The sequence below is a fragment of the Nomascus leucogenys genome, chromosome 15 (assembly GCF_006542625.1).
Source record: "Nomascus leucogenys isolate Asia chromosome 15, Asia_NLE_v1, whole genome shotgun sequence".
In the NCBI taxonomy this organism is placed as follows: Eukaryota; Metazoa; Chordata; class Mammalia; order Primates; family Hylobatidae; genus Nomascus; species Nomascus leucogenys.
The window spans coordinates 84938586-84953952 of record NC_044395.1 but is presented as its reverse complement, the minus strand read 5'-3'; the positions used below and the strand labels follow the sequence as shown (position 1 = coordinate 84953952).

At 36.8% G+C, this 15367-nt stretch overlaps 1 protein-coding gene across 3 annotated transcripts in view; it reads right to left on the bottom strand.

Moving 5' to 3' along the window:
• Positions 1 to 14790, bottom strand: part of LUZP2 (leucine zipper protein 2) — a 594909-nt gene extending 580119 nt beyond the window's left edge. For 2 of the 3 annotated variants that reach the window (XR_004033667.1, XM_030829544.1), the window contains exon 1: positions 14406 to 14741. Coding sequence is in view for 1 of the 3 variants with exons in the window: in XM_030829544.1 (XP_030685404.1) it covers positions 14406 to 14467 (62 nt within the window). In the remaining 2 variants the exon portion in view is untranslated. Of the gene's footprint in view, positions 1 to 14405 lie in introns of all 3 variants that reach the window. The other variant, XM_030829545.1, reaches the window with a different exon arrangement.
• Positions 14791 to 15367: the final 577 nt, after the last annotated feature.

Below are 15367 nucleotides of genomic sequence, written 5' to 3'. Positions count from 1 at the left end.
CTTTGCCTTTAAAGTAGTCATCTCCAGAAAGCATACCCTAAGTTCAGTGTGTAACTATTTACTGATATTTTATCATTGGTAAATATCTAGTCACATAAAAATTATTACTTATAAATACTCTGCTGTTTTAGTGCTATTTCCTAGTTCTGTCCCTATCTGTCTCTATCTCCTAGGAAATATCCAATGATGTAAATTTTACCATCCCTGGAAGCTGAAATAGTGATTCTAATCCAAAAAACTTGCCATTGTATTTTTTTTGTTTTTTTATTTTTTAATTAATTAAAAAAATTCTAGTGATAGACACCAGCCTTCACATCACTGTACAGTATGTTGTCATGTATAACAAAATGATATTTTTTCTCAGCAACATCAGAAAGGCCTTTGAAGGAAATCTGCTACACATCATTTCACATAAGTTGTGGTTTCCAAAAATCTATGAATGACATTAAATAACAACTTACTATACACAAAAAAGACAACTTCTTTTGGAGCAATTGAATCAATTTACATAGCAGAGAATTACATGAACAGTCAGAAGGGAAGGCACAGACAGTATGACAGAGCTTCCAATATATTCTTCCCTGAATATATGGCAGAGGTAAGAAAGCTACAAGTCCCATGCTCCCCTTTATATGGTACTAGCTATTCTACTAAGACTAACAAATGGGGAGTATTCATAAAAGGAAAGCAGTGTGTCCTTCCTCCATGCTGCTATTTAGAAGGATGATTTGAACTCTCGTGGCCACCTTGGATCACGAGGGCAAAGACCTCAACAGAGCAACAAGCTGGAAGGAGCTGGGGTCCTTACTGACATGGCTAACTTATCCACTTGGCACAGTAGCGCAGAGTCAATGGCCAATGGTCCACAATACTTTTTTGGCCCACAAATATTTTAAATTTTTTTTAAATTCGAATTTTTAAAAATGAATTTTTAGCTTGAAGTAGATAAGTAATATTAGTATTTTAAACTTTATATCAACACAGTCACAAAACGATATGTTATATAATACAGATGTGGTATCTGTATATATATTTAACAGAGTAAGGGTTGATGAAGTTTAAAGTACCTGAAGCCCATGAAAGTTAGAATGCGGCTCTGTTTGCCCACTTGCTGGCCACGGAGAACCAGCCAGCCCTGGATTTCCTACCTGTTATATACCTTGTGTGTGAGAGAAATAAATTTATATCTTGTTTAAGGCATTGTAATTTGGGATTTTCTGACGCATTACAAAAAACCTGGATCTCAATAGATTAAGGTAGCAAGGGTTACAGGTAGGGACTTACAGGAACTTATGAAATGCACCCAAGCCAATATAGAACCAAAGCCAATATGGCAAAACATGCCAGACATTGCACAGGCACCATCTTCTTTAGTCTTGCCAGGCTGGTACCTGTGGCTTCATCTTCCGAATATAAAAATGGGTAGCATCACAATTTAAATCCTCAGTACACTCTGCTCTTTCGTTTTCTTTCTTTAAGACATAAGAGCTAGCCATTTGGTAACTCTGGCTTCTTTGCACCCCAACTTTCAAGGTTCCAAAGCAACTTTGGGGTTGTGAATGTGGAATTCAGAGACCTGGGTTTAAGCTACCTGGCTGTGATTACTAAAATTCTCTTCATCTATAAAATGAGGTTATTACGAATTGCTACATAAGATGTTGTGAGGAGTTATGAGCATGTATAACAATTAAAATTAAAACACTATAAAAATGCCAGGTTTTATGTCTCCCTCACACATTGCCCACTACCTGTCAAAGCTGTCTTTGAGAATTCACTTAATGTTATGTCACTTGAGTAAAAGAATATATAGGGGAAATGTATTCATTATTAAAGTTGCAAGTCTATGCTCCTTTGAGAGAAAGGTAGACATAGAGCAAACACTGTAGTGATTACTGGAATCAAGCTAATGATAGTGTGTTACCGAATAAGTCTACTTTCAAGGATAAGTATTCAGAAAAATGCAAGGTATCTATGAGTAATATATTTTAAATATTTATTAAAATATGCATATAATATATACTATGGAATATATTTATATATTATGTATATATAACATATATTTTTATGTTATCAACTGTATTTTTAAGGATAAGTATTCAGAAAAATGCAAGATGTCTATGAGTAATATATTTATTACAATATGCATATAATATGTACTACATAATACATATATACATTATATATTACATATACACTATATACACTACATAATATATACTATACCATATATAATATATACCATACATTATATATACTATATATATATCATGTAGTACATATTATATACGTTTTTTAGACACAAATTTCGAGGCAAATGTATGAGTCTATGAATGAGTTAATTCTAGAACAGCTGTGACTGTACTATACTTCACAGTGCCATCTTCTGATTACCAGTGGAAGAACAGTTCCAGCCAAACGACTTTCGAAGAAAAATCTGGCTGTTATTATTATATGGTAAGGCTCTCAAGACAGACCAAATGTGAATGTTGAGTTTGTCACTTTTCACTTCTCTAAAACCAAAGGTGATACTATTTCCTACATGGAATGTCTTGAGGGTCAGAATGCAAACAGTGGGCAAGAACCTACCGTGCACTGAACCCTCACTCATCACACAGGTCGCATGTGTATGACTCAAGTTCTTTGTCCCATCAGTCTACATGTAGTCCCAACAGCTCCTTGGTTTCTGAGTTACTTCCCAAATGTCTGGCCATCAAAAATTTTATTGCTAACTTTTATCGTCTCAGGATTCTGACCTTGAATTAGAATCTTGAGTCTTATGTCTATTAAATCATGGGCTCAAGTCTCACCTCTACCCCTTTTTAATTCTGTGACCTTAGATATGTTAACTTCTGTAATCCTTAATGTCTCATTCTGTAAAGCAAGCATTTCATAAGGCACTGAAAAGCATTAAATAAAGTAACCTTAGACAAATTTGTGTACAATTCTTACACATAGAAAACAAGCAGTAACCTTTAGCTACTGTTATAAATTATTTTTAAAAATTAAATTATGAGTCTGAGGAATTGAGACAGCTACCTGGAATCACACAAGTAGAAGATACCAAGCTATAATTAGAACACAGGTCAGCCTGATTCTACACACCTGTTCCTAAGCCCCACAATTAACACTTGGAAGACATCAGGAGTCAGGCAGTAGAAAACTGTAGTTCACTGGTATTTTTTAATACACAACCTCCACACATAAAGATATTACCATGCTAATATATGATTATTTTTCTTTTACCACAAAAACAAAATAAACATTTTAGTTAGAACTTTAAAGAAAGGACCTTCTGTCACCTTTAGTTGTGAGCTTACCTGAGAAAAAGTAACATTTTGCCTTCCTTCTTTAACTGTATATAAAATTTTGGCTACTTATTTATTTGCAGAAGGGCATGCAACTACAACCCACAAATGAAGCCAACACAAAAATTTAAGGCCATCCTAGAGCTTCATTTTACATCCTAGGGGGCACTGTAGTACAGTGATTAAGAATGTATGTTCTAGTGCCACTTGGCCTTTGAATTTAGACTCCACTTCTTACCAGTTATAATATTGGCCAAGTAATCTAATCTCATGTGCCTTAGTTTCTACATCTATAAAATTAGGGCAACATCAGTAATCACCTCAAGGTTTATTGTAAAGATTAACCTGGTTGATGGCATTATATAATTGCTAAGTATTATTCATTTATATTATTATAAATATTATTATTTATATTATCTTTTAAGTCTCTTTTTTCACTCCAGGAGAATTAACTAATGATACAGAGGTTAGGCACTAGGGCAATATGACTGGCATAGTTGCACATTCTATTTAATTCACACATTTCTTTGAAAAAAAAAATGTTTAACATCATGTAAAACCAACCACCATTTATATGGGGAGTAGGGAGAAGATGATCAAAACTTTCATTTTTACCACGTAAATATTGCTTCTCCTCATTTTGAAAGTTCAGATTTCCTGCCCCAAGTAGCCTAGAACAAGTATTTATATGGCTTCATGTGTAAGTCTTGGAATTTTTTGCCTCTTTATTATATAACTTGCAGTGATGAAAGCTGGGGAGGGAGAGAAAGTTAAGTTCGAATTCTTCGTAGTTTATCTCAGACACTTCACCTTTTGTCACATATTTTCTAAATACAGTATACCCCCTGATAAATCCATGTAAATATTTTACACAATTTATTTGAGCATTTTCTCAGCCCTTTAAAGAAAGGTATGTGAGGCAGATAATTATTTTCGCTTAAATTGACTGATAAAAGCAGCCTGGTGCACAATGAAATCCTCATTTACTAAATGTATTTATACACATGTGTAAAGGTGTGATTTTTGCCAAAACATCAACATCTTCCCATTCTCCTGACTTCAGCTACAATTTGCATGTTGAGTAAATGGCAAAGAGATGAAAGTATACTAGACTTTATAGTTCTGAGATACTAGAGCTCTGGTTTCTAAGCTCTCATATACATAGGAAGCACCCAAGTTCCACATTAAAGTGAAAATTCAATGTCTAGGGTAGGAACTGAAACCCGTCTTTTTAAGGACCATCACGGGTAATTCTCATTCAATTAGAATGAGGAGCATACTTGGAGAAACTCTAAATTGAGAACATGTATTACCTGCCAAACTTTTGTATTTATAATAAAGGCTTTATTTGGCTGGTTTTCAAACTAATGAATATTTTAGCTGATTTATTTTAAGAATATTTTTAATGTACTCTGCCTCACCTATTGAAAACATGCAGTCATTTGCCAGTATGGTTTAGCTTCTGCTTTCTTATTTGTAGTAATGATTATTACTTTTCTTCACTGTACATTTATACAGAGATTAGATTCTATATAGGCAGCCCTAGAGTTTCATTCATAAAGCCATTCTCAGAATAATGACCTAGGATCTGACCAATTTTTAGCTGGGGGAATATGGGATAGTCATTTAATGAGTGCAAAACTCAGGTGTCCCTAGTGATGAATCATATATGAATATAATGTGTTGTCATAGGTAAGGATTAAGTGACAAAGAGTAAGTAGCTAGCACTTCTAGAGACATGATTAGTCCTCAGAAATCTTGGTCTAACCTGTAGGTTATCATTCTATAAAATGGACAACTGAAATAAAGATATATAGAGAACACACAAAGGGGATTTGATATACTTCAATATCTTTCTAAACTGTCATGTCAGAAAAAGAAAAAATTGCCCCTCACTTTTTTATGTGAACTTACATGCAGAAGGAGCTCACATTTTTCTCTGTGGCATCTGAAGGAAAAAGCTACAACAATATAAAGCTTCTTCAGCCCATATCTGTGTCTTCCTAAGATGTTACTCCAATTTTTCATGCATTTTCTTGTTTCTTTTATAATTCAGAGACTTTCCACCTTTTCCTGCCCAATGCTTAGTTTACTTCAAAGGCCAGCAATAAATGACTGCAAGCATTAGAAAAGAGAACATTATATATAAAGAAAAAGCTAGTGATCGGTGCTTTCCCTTCCAGTCTTATAGTCTCTTTCCAAGCACACTACATTCCAGTAGCTCAAGTGTGCTAAGTTTCTCCTTTCCTTCTACCATCCTAGTCCCTCTTCTAGAACATTCTCTGCAGGTCATGACCAAATTTATCCCATTGTAGGATTACTTAATTTTAGAAGTCCAGGACCTTCAACTTGTCAATTGTCTTGTTAATGTTATGCTGTCCTTGTTTTAAGATTTACACATTTAGTCCTGCCACCTATAGGTAAACTTGAACAATGAACCCTCTTTAAAATAATATGGAAATATAATTGTAATAATTATTTTATACTATATTTAATATTTAACCATATTATAGTAACATAATTTGGAGCTTCAGGCACCAGATAGAAACAAGGTCAGGTAATACTGACTTTCCTTTTTTTTTTTTCTCTTAGAAGCCTTATAGGTGTTTAAATTAGTGTTCCCAACTGGAATTGGTTAAGATAATAGAGCATTGGCTTCCATATTGGCCCCAAATTATCTGCATTTTCTTGAAGGAAAAATACCATTTTATTTGGTTTTTTAGTTTGTAATAAAGGAGGTTAGGCATGAGCTCCACAATCTCTTCATCAACAATCCTAACTTGTCTATGCCACACGAGCTTTTCTCAATGACCTCTCTTGCTGAAATGCATGTGCAATCTGGTAGGGTAAAATTTTAATTAGATAATGTAAGACTGTCGATATAGTGAGCTGTATTTCTCTGTGCTGGATGCTATTCTTTATACATTAGCTTATTCAATCCTCTTGACGTATCTATGAGAGAGGCACTGTTAAATATGGCTAAGAGATGCTCATTGACATTTCTAAATTCATATAACAAGTAAGTCTGATTCAGAGTCTCCGTCTGAGCTCACATTCTTTTGGATTTAACCCCATGCAACATGCCAAACACCTCTTGTCATCTCCATTCCTCCCCTAAACTCCCCGACTCCATTTATCAACACTCAGGGAGTAAGTGATTCTAGATGGTTCAGTATGTTTTGAATCAGAATCTGAAGGTCAGAAACCATCATAACCCCCTGGAGGACAGGCAGGAGGAAGTCAGAAGAAGTCACACCTTCCACAGGGGACATGAGATGAATGTCCCAGAATCTGATTTAGCCCTTACCAATACCTTAACTCAGCTCTGAGAACTAGTTTGGAAGACAGCGAGTCACTGCACACTTTCAGTCTTACTTGTTTTCAAGCAAGAAAGGAAAAAATAAAAAGAGGAAACTGAAGATGAGATGCCAAATGCTTGTGACCTTCAGTTATTAAGTTATTGGCGAGAATTAGAAATTAGAGTAAAGCATTTTCTCTTCAGGTACTCTCTAAAATGCATTCTGTCACAGAAATGGGTAATGTTTCACATCTTCATGAAAGCCATTCATTGGGTTAGTTCCCTACTTGCCCTGGCCCCAGGAGAATCTTATTAGAAAATAAATTATAATTTTATAATTTTGGCTGTACTAGTCTGGAACTATGAAATTAAATTAAGGATTTCATTTATTTTGAATTTTAAAAAAATTATTAAATTACATGTTGATTGCTTGAGGTGTTCTATATAAAATAAACATATTAAATAATCATATCTATGTATAGTAATAATGAACATGTCTTAGCATTTTCTGAGGGACTACAAGGCACAGCTATGTGCCCTGAGACACACTTAAATACATTTTATTTAATCTTAATGGCCCTAAATGTTAGATATTATTAGTTTACTTTTTACAGAGGGGAAAATTAAGTTTCAGAATGGTTAAAGAACATATGCAAAGGCAAAGAGCTTATAACATGTGCAGGTGGAATAATCTACAACCATCTGAACCTAAAAATGTTATATGTCTATAACTACATCATCACACAAGCTGTGACGAAAGTGTAGAGAAATGTAAACCAAAGAAAATGTAATGTAATCTTATATTAAAGCCAGGTATGAACATATTTAGGAACACATCTTTGCAAGATAGTTAGCATGCTGCCCATTGAGAAATACCACAGTTTCGGCATAGATTTATCAAGTGAGATTTATATGAGCAAATGTCTGAGAACTATAGTTATAGGAAATACTTTCAATGGAAAGATCTCAAAGGCACCAAAAATACCACCTTAACAATAGAACTGAAAGATCAGCAGGAACCATTACAGATGTATCTTATGAGAGGTAAATGGTGTGCAATGATGAGAACTCCTTAATGACTCTGCTTTGAGTTTTGAAAATGACCTAGAATCTTATTTAGGCCAGCTCATTCTTGAAAAATCTACTGAATACAGGATGTTCAACTTCTTATTACTGTAATTCTCTTTGTCTTATGGCCGGTTGTTCTATGATGATTACATGTGGTGAAATAATTTGTTAAGTTATTTTATACTCCAAAATAACTAGAATAGTTCTGGATTCTTCATAGGTACCAACTAGTCACATGTTGCTTAATTAAAGAATAGCTATGTCATAGCGAACATTCACATAACAGAACAGAATGAATATAGTGGAAAGTTCTGGGTTCTAGTTCGTTTCCCTTTACGACCTTGGGCAAGTTTCAGTCACCATAGGTTTCAGTTTTCTCACCTCTAAATTGTAGGGCTTTGGACTAGAACACATTCTTGTGTTCACAGTAGTTTCCCAATAGTAGGCTTTTTAAAGTACACTTAAAGAGATTAAAACACTGGAAAGCAACACCAAACAATTCAGACATAATTGCAATGCAATCACTACCTACGGTATAATTATGTCTCCCAGGGTTTATGAAAGAATCCTCAGAGAACACTGTTTACTTGGGTGACCTTCACCTTGTGTCTTCGTACTCATGAAGCAAAGTTCTTAGACGTCTTAGTAAATATTTGCACTTTCTCTGATGCAAGCTTAACATGATCTGTACCTTTCTTCTACTCTTAGCCGTAAATTACACCCTTTTCTATGACCCACTCAGTTCACAGATGTCATTGTCAACACATTCACATTCACACAGTAATCTATAGCAAAACAAAGAGAAATATATTTTTCATGCAATAGTCAGAATGTTATTACATAACTGTGAAAAGTTTATGATAATGTATGTGCAAACTAGTTGACGCTCAACAACCACTGAAGCTATTTAAAAACTGACTTAGTATAAGATCCCTTTCATATGGTCATTTTTAAAACTATAATTGTTGGGCTTCCTCTATATCAGTGATTCTTAATTTGTTCTCCATAGTAGAAAAAAATGTCAATACTATCTTTTATTCCTTTAATTTTTCTAAACATTTGTACCTTTTAAATGTTGCTGGTAAATGATGAAATCAATGAAGAAGTAGAAAATAAAGTCATAAAAACTTTCACGTCTACCCTACCTATATAGTTTGAAGACTTCCACTTTTATTCATTGACACTTGTACTCACAGCTTTGATTTCATATCAAAATTTATAGCAATTACATTTTAATTAGGTATACAAACAGACAAATACTCACTTTTATGCTAAACCTCATTCTAAGTCATTAAGTTAAACATTCCAGATTTTCATGGTGTTCACCAAAGTGCCCAGCACCATCAAAAACACTTTGGAGGGGCTGGGCACGGTGGCTCATGCCTGTAATCCCAGCACTTTGGCAGGTCAAGGCGGGTGCATCATGAGGTCATGGGTTCAAGACCAGTCTGGCCAAGACGGTGAAACCCTGTCTACTAAAAATACAAAAAAATCAGCCGGGCATGGTGGCAGGTACCTGTAATCTCAGCTACTCGGGAGGCTGAGGCAGAGAATTGCTTGAACCCAGGAGGTGGAGATTGCAGTGAGCCAAGATGGCGCCACTGCACTTCAGCCTGGCGACAGAGCAAGACTCCATCTCAAAAACAAACAAACAAACAAACAAACAAAACACTTTGGAAAAAAACTAGCCTAATAACCAAATAACCCCCGTTATACCTCTGACTTCCTCTCTTCTCTACCAATCATTCTTTTATTTTGTCTGATGACTATGCTTCTTGTTAATTTCATGTCATCTAATTGATTTGTATCTATATTTTTCTTTTTTCTGCTATGGCCAAATCAATCACAAAGATTTCATAAAAATAATATTAATAATACCATAATAACTATACAGGCTAACCTCTGTTGAGTGTTTAGGGAATATGCTAAACTCTTTCCACAGATAAACTCATTCAGTCCTTACAGCTGAAGGCTGTTACCTTCTCAAGTAGGTGTTATGAGAAGGTCTGTGTTCTACATCAGAAAACTGGATAGAGAGGATAAGAAGTTTACCTAATAACATATAGTAAGTGTGGCAGGATATTGAGGTTGATTAGAAAATATTTTTCTTCTCAATATCCTTGGAAAGTAGAAGTTGCCCCAGATACCACTTAATTGGCGTTATTAACTCTTTGCTTCATTCACACTTAGAAATTTGTGTAAAATTTTGTTGTTATTTACCCAGTTTTATTTTATATATCATTATTTGTATATATGACTAGATTATGCATATACATAACTAATCTATTGTTTTATTGCCCTGATGGTTCACGTAATAACTGACTGATAGCAGGCACATTCTTAATGCATAATAATGAAACATCAAAGGCATGTCTAGAGGGATGAAGACAAGTTCAGAGAGTCTTTTTGGATTTCTCAGAAAAGGAACCATAATTTTAAACAGTACCTGTTTAATCGGGTTACTTAAATGATTTAGCACCATTTGTAAAAGGGATTTTAGCAAATCTTCTAGAAGTCACTGAGAAACAGCCGCACACATAGTTTCTTATAACACACATGAGAAAACATTATTTCATTAGAACCACGCATTCCTCAATGGTTTCAGTGATCTTTGCTTCCTGGTTAGAAGGTCAAGTTCTTCCTTTCAATTACATGGAGTTTGGTTAAGGACAACTGTACAGACAAATCAAATATTTGAGATGTCCCTATCATTAATCATAGAGAAAATTTAATCCACAAAGATAATCACCAGATAAGTCATTTTAAAAACTGCTATTGGAAATAGGGGACTAAGGTGCAAAACTGCAATTTGAGAAGTCAAAATATTTGTGTGTTAATATCTTCTTAAGAAAGCCATTCCTCTATCTCATTTACATGGAAGGTACAATTTTTATCACAAATAAAGGAATGAAGGTAACATCCTGTAAAATGTCATGTGTGGCAGACACTATTCACAGGACTTAGGAAGCAAACCCACGTTGCCTCAAAATATTTCAGGAGAGTTAACGTGAGACTGCTTCTTGCATCAAATTTATTTGGGTAAAAATATTTGTTGTGTGTTCTCATTGTGTTTATCGTGATTCTTGTCCTTTATTCTACAAATCAAGTTGATCTTGAGGTTAGTTTAATTCACGGAACAAATAGCCCAGGGCATCTTCAATATATAGTATCATCTAAAAATAGATTCCAAAATAAACATGTAGTGTGACTGCTGATCACAGGGTCCAGGAGAGACCTCTAAGGTGACTCCTGTTGGGAGGACTATAACCGACCATCTGCTCAAAGTTCTTGCCTCATGGAAAACCACCAGAAGTCAGTAGACCTTCACTCCTCCCCTGCCATGTCTCTCTCCTTATTAAGTCATTTAAAAGTTAACAATCCAAAGGCATCAAGAGTATAACCACAGCATAAAGGAAAGGAGGTTCAGCAGAATAAAGCACAAGCCTTCTCCAGCACTCCATGGGTCCCTTTTCACCAAGAACTTCTAAAGAATTTTTCACCCTACCATTACTTTCAATACCTATACTGCTTCTTTCTGAAGTGAATTACTGCCCACCTTGGAATAGCAATTTAATACTATACAACAAGGCTATCTTAAAAGTATAGTCATTCTACTCCAAAGCTATTAAACCAACATGTTTGCTTTCTTGGACCACATTTATTTGTGTACAGTTTAAATGAGTTTCTGTATTAGTTACATTATTCATATCATTAACTTGATTTTTTTTGTAATTTATATGCATTTTCTAAGCAGGAGAGACCATATGCCAGGAAATTAAACAGCTCTTTGTTTGTTTTTTTAAAACTGTATGGGGTTTACCAGTAAAACAGAGAAAAATGCTTGGCTTTTGTGTAAAGTGAACATTTAGCTTTCTTTCAGAACAAATACATTAACTCTGATTGGGGGCCATTGATGTTCGCTGTGATTAAATTATGGGATTTTGTGCTTCAGCATCTAAAGTTGCTTCAGAAAAGGTGAGGAGGAGGAACAAACAAAAAGAGAAAGCTATTCAAAAATGTCTATTTAAAAGGCAGGATTGTTTTCTATTCAAAAATTTCTATTTAAAAGACAGGATAGTCACTGTGGGCTAGATACCATTACACCTGTTCACAACACAGTCAAAAGACTACCTTTTCACCTGCAGCATTTGTTTCACTGAACAGATTACTTTAAAATACAACTGAACTTCAGAACTATCGGAAATAAAATAGCAAAGCATTAAGGCAATGCACTCAGAGAAAGATATAATGAAACAAATATATATATATTTTTGCATTAAGAGTCTCCGCTCTGCATTCCCTACACTTTGGAAAGAGTTTGACAATAAAAGACAGGTGAGATTACCCAAAGGCTATAGGAAAAACTAGCAATTACCACCACCTGCTAATGAATCCAGCGCGATCCAAACATGTGAAATACCATTTGCTTCACATACAGGACTACTGACTAAGAAACTAAGTTAACAGAAGTCTTTGGCCAGAAAACCCACTGTCACAGGTGGCCATGGCTGAGCCACTCAGCTTTTCCCAGCAGGACAATAAGCTCATCCCTACTAACACAACTGTCCTTGCAAAGCTGCTCAGTTTAGGTTCTAATCTGCACATTAACCATGTGCCTATAAGAACGGTTAAATATTATACACAAAATGGCCTTCTGTTAGAGATCTTTAAAACTTATTCTCTTCTTTGCAAAATGATACTGTTAGTACCACATTCCTTTTCATATTTGTTCAATATCACAAGGTATTCTGGGTATCCAGTAAAATGAATTCCTACAGAGTAATCACATTAATAAGATATGCTACTTATTATGAACATTTCATTTTTTTTCAAGCCCAGCATTCTCTTCTGGTAAAATTTAATAACCTTAGTTTTCACATACCACAAGCATTGCAGAAGTTTCAAAGCTAAAGTGAACTAGATGATTATTCCAGTTTTTGTTGTAATAAGTGTGTTAACTATTTTTAAAGAAATTTATCCCTATCAAAATCAACACTTTCATGAAAGGAGAAGATAATAGCTTTTTGACCCTGTATCAGATATCGAACATTAAAACTTTGGAAGCTAGAAACTATAGAGTTTTTTTATTCAATTTAATTATAGTATCCTTAAAAAGCAAATGTACTTTTGGAACTCTAGAGATGTTCACAGTCTAAAATCACTGTGGGCTGGATTTCTATTGTTTAAATATTTGCTATTTTATGCATATGTTGACTGGCATCTACTTAAGTGTCCAAAGTTAGAAAATTTCCTTTCTCTAGAAGACTAAATCACAACATAAGAGTGAATGGCAAGAATTTAAAGAATAACTGTGATGTATAATTTGTATTGAACTGTTGAGAGCTAACCACAAATATTAAAATGGGCTCTGTATTTAGAGCAACTAATTATAATACTGGGAAGCAAACTGGTTTTCTTTAAAACCATCTGCACTTTATGAGCTGAAGTGACAAGCAAACCTTAGAGAAAATGAAGAATCAAACTCACATTTCATTTTAATCTGGAAAATCACCTGGGTTTTGTTCGCAAGGAAAAACTAAATTTATCAATTATTGAGGGTAAATGAAATAGTCTTTACACCAAAAGGAAAGTTTGGTTACACAGGCCTGAAAGAAGGTGTGTAGATTAGGAACGGAATCAAGAATTTTACAGCCTTGATTTGTAAGAGAGAGTAAGTTTTCTTCGTCCTTTTCCATTTCAGAATTAGAAACAACCCTGTATCCCCACTTTATTTGCCATCAGATGCACAATCAAATAATGTTTCTATTCATGTAGACTTGAAAGGATCTTCATCCTGTGTGGGTTATTTTATTTTATAGTAGCCAAGGGAAAGAGGTTGCTGCCAATATGATGCTAAGGGCATGCAGAATAAAGACTCAGTCCTGGGCAAATAAACAGTCTACCTTTGTGCTGCGCTTGTGGAAGAAAAAAGCAAACCCATCACAACTTTGGGACTTGGTCAACAGTGGGGAGTCACAAAACTCTTCTCAATCTCTGCATTTTAAATCTCCACTAAAAATAGCTCCTCTGTAATGGGGCTTAAAGTCCCATCCATGGCCAGTGATGGAGTACAGTACTTAATTGTTTCTGACTAGGGTCTCTGCATCAGCACTCTGAGAGTGTCTTCTAACTTTTAATCGCCTTCTGTGCTCTTTAATTAGAACTGTTCACAAGACAGTCAAAAGAAAACGCCTATCACTAAGCTTATCCAAGACGTTGAAACAGGCCATTTCAGGAGTCCAGGAACTTTTGTACAAGTCTTAGCATCTTCCAGGATTAATCTGTTTTCTCTGGTTTCCTCTTCCTTAAATCAGGCACACTTGGGGGAAGGGGGAATCTCTATGGTTATCAAGACAACTCCAATGTAAAAACACTGCCTGGTGGCAATTCCCTCCTTGTCTATTTCCGTTTTGTATTTTGTTCTTTTACCGCATGTTACCTTTTGGCTACTAATAGGACCGGAGGGTAAAATGTCTTTTCTCTCCTTCGGAAGAGAAAGATTTTGATCCCTCACTGAGAGCAATCCTAAGACTTTCTCCAGGGGGCTGGGATAACTAGGAAAGGGCTCTGCTCTCTCAGAAGGATTTCAGAGCCCAAACCATACAGCGTCCCTCTTGCATAGGCGGGAGATGCAAACAGCTGAAGTGCCTTGGCCCCCACTGGTGACCCACAGTAGGACCAACCTCGCCCCGGCAGCGCCCCTGGACTCGGGTCACTCACGCTCCTGGACTCACCTGGTGCTGAGGACCAGCGCGGGCAGGAGAGGCAGCAGGTAGTGCGCTGGGCTGAATTTCATGCTGCTGCCTGCCGGGGTCCTCCTTCCCTCGCTGCCTTGTCTCTCTCTCCTCGGGATCCTGTCGCTCCTTGGTGCCCGGCTCTGTCCCCAGCCAGTGATGAGCGCTCTTCGGAGGCGGAAAGGCGGAGACGGGCACACGGACGGACGCCTGGGGAAGGCAGGCGCTGGGAGCGAGGAGTATCTTCAGGAGTGATGTCACCGGCGAGGCGAGCCCTGCCCGGGATTGTTCGGCGCCGCCGCTCCGGAGCCCGGAGGGCGCGCTGTCACTCGCGCTGGAGGCGGCGCGGGGAGAGGGAGGGAGGTGCTCGCGATCGCCCCGCGCGCTTCGGTCACCGGGCTGCGCTCTGGCCAGTCGGGTGAGCACCGGCCAGGGGCTGATCATTTATTCCCGCTGCTCCCCAGGATGGCGCGGGGCGGGGCACGGAGTGTAGAAACCTAAGCTGCCAATAATTGAACTTGCGTACTCGGCAGGAGATGAGACCCAATTCACTGGGAGAGACTTCCAGACGCGTAGGGTCCTAGGCAGGTGTCTCTCGTCTGCTTAAACCGTGTTCGGAAGAACGTCGCTCTGGAGAGAGTGTTTAGAAGATTGTTCTAATTAGAACTGCATAATGATTTGCCTGAAACAGATGGAAGGAAGCGGGAGTAAGCAGCGTCCAGAAACGCAACCTCAGCCCGTCATGGCATAGCAAGCTTCTTAACCCGTGAACGTTGACTGCAAAGAACCAAAGAACGTTTCGGGACCGTTAAGACATCTGCTGCTCTGGGTTTTGAAGATTTCTGATCTTCCTCTGATTTCAGTCGTCTGTACCAGCACCTGCCAATGGGGTTGGACCTAGTGGCTCAAGTTCACACACCTGAAGGAGTCCTTTTCCTCAGGTGAAACTCATCAAGGAGACC